The sequence below is a fragment of the Myotis lucifugus genome, unplaced genomic scaffold (assembly GCF_000147115.1).
Source record: "Myotis lucifugus unplaced genomic scaffold, Myoluc2.0 scaffold_121, whole genome shotgun sequence".
NCBI classification, from domain to species: Eukaryota; Metazoa; Chordata; class Mammalia; order Chiroptera; family Vespertilionidae; genus Myotis; species Myotis lucifugus.
Genome location: NW_005871169.1, coordinates 1,308,539 through 1,313,056, shown reverse-complemented (window position 1 = coordinate 1,313,056; position 4,518 = coordinate 1,308,539). Strand labels below are relative to the sequence as shown.

Below are 4,518 nucleotides of genomic sequence, written 5' to 3'. Positions count from 1 at the left end.
CCGGCGATGGGCGGTCCTGGGGCCGGGCGCGGAGGCGGAGCGGAGGCGGGGCCTGGGTCTGGTGGAGGATTTGGTGGGTAGGTGGGTTCAGACCGAGGGAACTACGGGTCGGCGTTGGGCTCACTGGGCTCGAAACAAAGGACTCTGCGGACGGGACTCGGCGCGGCGCCTTCGGACCGGCAGCCGAGCGGCCGATCGACGCTCCCGGGCCACCCCGTGCCCTGTCGGCGCCGTCCCGGCCGCTTCCCCCGAGCACTCCCCGCCCGCGCCGCGGAGGGGCCCCGCGCAGCTGCACCTGCTGCTGAGGGACCCCGCGGCCGGCCCAGGTGCCCATGATGGGGCTGCTCTTCGCCAAACTGTGGAGCCTCTATCTGTAACCAAGGTGAGCGGATGCAGCTGCGCCACGGCGCGGGCCCGCGGCGGAGGGACCGCAGGCCGGGCTGTCGGCGGACAGACGTTCTGGGACGCGGAGAAGTGACTTCGGGAGCGGGTAGACACTCGGTCTTCCGGCTGGGAGAAGGGGCGGGAGAGACCTGGTGTGTGTGTGTGGGGGGGGGGGGGAGGCCTGGGGAGTCCGAAAGGGAGGCGTTTGGTGTCCCAGAATCCAAACTAGGGATTTTTGGGTATTAGTGAAGCTCAGCGGGAAACACCTATTGGCACCTGGAGGCATGTGGGGCGGATGCCTTTTATGTTTCTCATTAAACATCCCAAGTCTTGCCCCAGGATAAATGTCTGCCCTGAAACTGATGGACTTTTTTTTTTTTTTAAACTAGTGCTGCTTTGTTTTCGACCTGCTCGTTAAGCCAGTGCGCCTTCCGTTCTCTCTGATGCCGCCTACCCTCCAGGACTCGGGCACGAGTCGTCCTTTCCAGATCCGCGGCTTTCTGGAAACCTTCCGCCTAAACCCTTTATTCCTCTCCTAGACCTTAGGAAAGCAAAGGCTTTGGCGCTAGGGAGGGTTTTGCGAGTCTGTATTACTCTAGCACTGGTGATGAGACACCTAGAAGTTGCAAGTCCAAAGGGCCAACAAGTTGTAAAACCTGTTCTGAGTCAGAGAATGAAATGGGATGTCTTCTGAAAAGGGAAAATACCCAAACAAAAAAATAAGAGAGGCGACAATCGGTAAAGTTTTTAGGTATTCTTTTAAATATTTTTCTTAGTAATTGAAACTGGTTTTTCAATACAACTAGTTTCATTTCGAATTTAATACCTGGACATAATAAAAAAAACTGTTTCAGGATGTTACCAGTATGTTACTGTTAATGTGGTATCTTTTATCTGGATTTAAGAAGGGAAGACAGTGAAGTGGTTTTAGTTCACTTGTTCCACAGATTGATAAGAACACTAAAATAATCCTTTTCAAGGTTATAAATATATATGCATATACATATGTAGGCATATTCAATTACCACACCTTTTGTTGTTGTTGTTGTTCATCTTCACCCAAGGATATTTTTCCATTGATTTTTAGAGAGAATAGAAGAGAGAGGGAAAGACAGAGAAAATTCGATGTGTTACATCGATTGGTTGCCTCCAGGACCCAGGCTGTGGAGGTGCCTGCAACCCAGGTACATGCCCTTGACCTGAAATCGAATCCGGGACCCTTTGGTCTGAAGGCCGAGGCTCTATCCACTGAGCCAAACCAGCTGAGGCCAATAATTACCACAATTTTCAAGTGATTTTAAAGTGGCCAGAGTTTAGCACCTTACGAATATTATCCATACATAAATTTAATGTATTATTTTTTCAGCAGTTTATATTTTCTAATCCTTGTTACATAAATTCGCTACTATATAAAGCAGCATTTTAAGACATGCTGAAAAGTATAAAGATCCATATAATAATCACCTGCTTATTTTTCCTGTAGTTTAAGAAATAAAACATTACCTAAGTCGTTGTTTCTCCTTGGTAATCTGTCCCATTCCTCTTTCTCCCCTTCTATTTTATTGCTGCTCTTTATCAGGTTTTTGTTGTTGTTGTTTTGTTTCAGTCTTCCTTAATCAGATTAAAAGGGACTGGAGAAGATAAAGGGAAAATTTGAGAGATGATGAAAAGTATGTATAGGCTGCTTTTATAGTCACATAACTGTTCAGGTCTCCTAAATCCTCATTACTACTTAGACTTTAACTTTCCTGCTGTATATTTAGTACTAGTTGTTTTTCTGTCATTTTATTACTCATTCATTCATGGGCATAGGGCATAAATCAGTCTTTAGAGTTAAACTTAGGAGATACAAAGATTTAAAGACCAACAGGAAAGACACAGTTACTTGCTCTCATAATGCTCAAACATCAGTACATATCAGAAAGAAGTGGAGAAAAAATAAAATGTGATAAATTATTAACTGATATGTATAAAAGTGTGGTGATGGTGCCAAAAGAAAATGATTAATTTTCTAATGTGGTTCCTGGAAGACTACAGGAAAAGGTATTGTTGGACTTTAATAATAAGTAGAAGTTTATAGCTAAGGCATGTTAGGCAGACTGAGTAGAAGGGGCATGTTATTTTAGGCAGAAGGACTAATAATATGCAATGGGAGAGGAATTAAATAGTTTGGTACATGGAAGGAAGCTGAAAATAGTTTAGTTTGGCTGTATTTTAGTTTGCCTGTGTGGGAGTTAGAGGAGATGAGGTTGGAAAGGTAGCCAGGAGAACCAGGTCACAGAGGGCCTTGTATGTTGACTAAGACTTTATACAGAGCAAGCCATGGGGGCAGTTGAAGAGTTTAGTCATGGTATGTTATTTTGAAGCAAGGGATTGCTACTTTAGTAGTCTTGTATTTTTATTTTCTTTTTTCACTTTATAAAGATGCAACCATTCTTTTCTTAAGTCTTTATTGTTGAGAGTATTACAGATGTCCCCCCATTGCCCCTCTCCACCTGATTCCTGCCTGGCCCCAGTCCTTCACCACCCTATTGTCTGTGTCCGTAGGTAATGCATATATGCAATACAAGTTGGTTGGTTGGTCCCTTCCTGCCCCCTCCCCCTTCCCTCTGACATTCATCAGCCTGTTCCATGCCTCTGGTTTTACTTTCTATATTGACAAAATTAACGGCAACCTCAGCATTTTCCATTTTAACCACTATAACACATCTAATCCAGAGATACTCAAATCACTCAATCTTGGTTGTATATTAGAATAATATGCCTCAGACCAATTCAATCAGAATGGGGTGGGGTGGTCTGGGCATCAGTGCCAAGATAATTCAGATGTACAGCCAGAGTTGAGAACTACTTAAACACTCCTTTCCCTTATCTTGTATTATTTGCCTCACTTCCATCTTTTTTTCTTGTAACGTTTTAGAGCACTAAGCATCTTTTCATAAATTTGATACCTTTCTGGGAATAAGCATACTAAAGCATGTGTTGTTTAAGTAAAGCTATTACAAAGTACACAATTTAAGGTACAAGACACACTTATCAATGAGCACTGATAGCCAACTTTTTATGACATTGTTATTGTTTCTGACTACTCAGATCTGGTGTCTTTCATTTCTCTCTTTACCTTATTGTGCTCTTAATTCTGGATTTTTTGCTGGTTTCAAACAAATGACACTTAACCTTACCATCTATCTGCCCCTTGTTTACTGGAACACTCTTTGCCCTTACTTCAAATGGTTCAGATTTCTGACCAAATGTAACTCCTGAGAGAGGCCATCCCTAACCACTCTTCCCATCCCAACACTCATTCTCTATTTTTTGGACTAATGTTTTGTTCTACCTGTAATCATGTTTGTTTACTTGTTTATCTGTTTCTCTCAATAGACATAACTGCTAAAGGAATGAACTTTGAGATATGAAATTGAACAAATCATTTGTCTTCTTATGGTAGAAGAGAAATTAGTACCTTTATGACCTTTTCCTTCATTCCAATGTAGTTTTTTGTTTAATCCACACTGTCTTTTCATTGTTGGAACTGAAGTTTTGTTACTGCTGAGCCACTATATACCATATTGTTTTCATTTTTTCTGCAACTTTTCCCCCCTAGAATACATAATTACATCTCATTGCTTTAGTTTATTTGTACATTTGACTAAGTCGTTTCATGTTATTCAAAAACTCTCCATAGAAGTTTTCCCACATCGCACCTATCAGATGATATATCCTTCCCCACACCCTCAGTATTCCTTTCTGCTCCAAACTGGACTTTTTCCCTTCTGTGCCTGGTACACAGTTGTTCTAGACATGTCTTTGCTATCATTCTAGGAATTCACTTTTTTTGGAACTTGTGTCCTTCTTGCTTTGCCCTTATTTTCATGAAGCACATCCTTCAGAAATTTCCTGCAATGCTATCCAAAGTGATAATTTTTTTGCAATTTCAAATGCCTGAAAATGTATTGGTTTGTCCTCACTTTTTACTTATAATTGGGCTGAATATATAATTCTGAATTGTAAAACATTTCTTTCAAAATCTTGAGGGTATTGATTTGTCATTGTCCTCCAGTTTTCAGTGCTGTTGAGAAGACAAGTATCATTCTTTCTTTATTGATTAAAGTATTACATGTGTCCTTATCCCCC

The 4,518-nt window shown here is 41.9% G+C and overlaps 1 protein-coding gene across 2 annotated transcripts in view; it reads left to right on the top strand.

The window, feature by feature from the left end:
• Window positions 1-4,518, top strand: part of ARL5B (ADP ribosylation factor like GTPase 5B) — a 30,515-nt gene continuing 25,997 nt past the window's right edge. Inside the window, exon 1 of one of the 2 annotated variants that reach the window (XM_006093711.3) lies at window positions 1-382. Coding sequence is in view for 1 of the 2 variants with exons in the window: in XM_014460014.2 (XP_014315500.2) it covers window positions 2,045-2,054 (10 nt within the window). In the remaining variant the exon portion in view is untranslated. Of the gene's footprint in view, window positions 383-2,029; window positions 2,055-4,518 lie in introns of those variants that run through there. The other variant, XM_014460014.2, reaches the window with a different exon arrangement.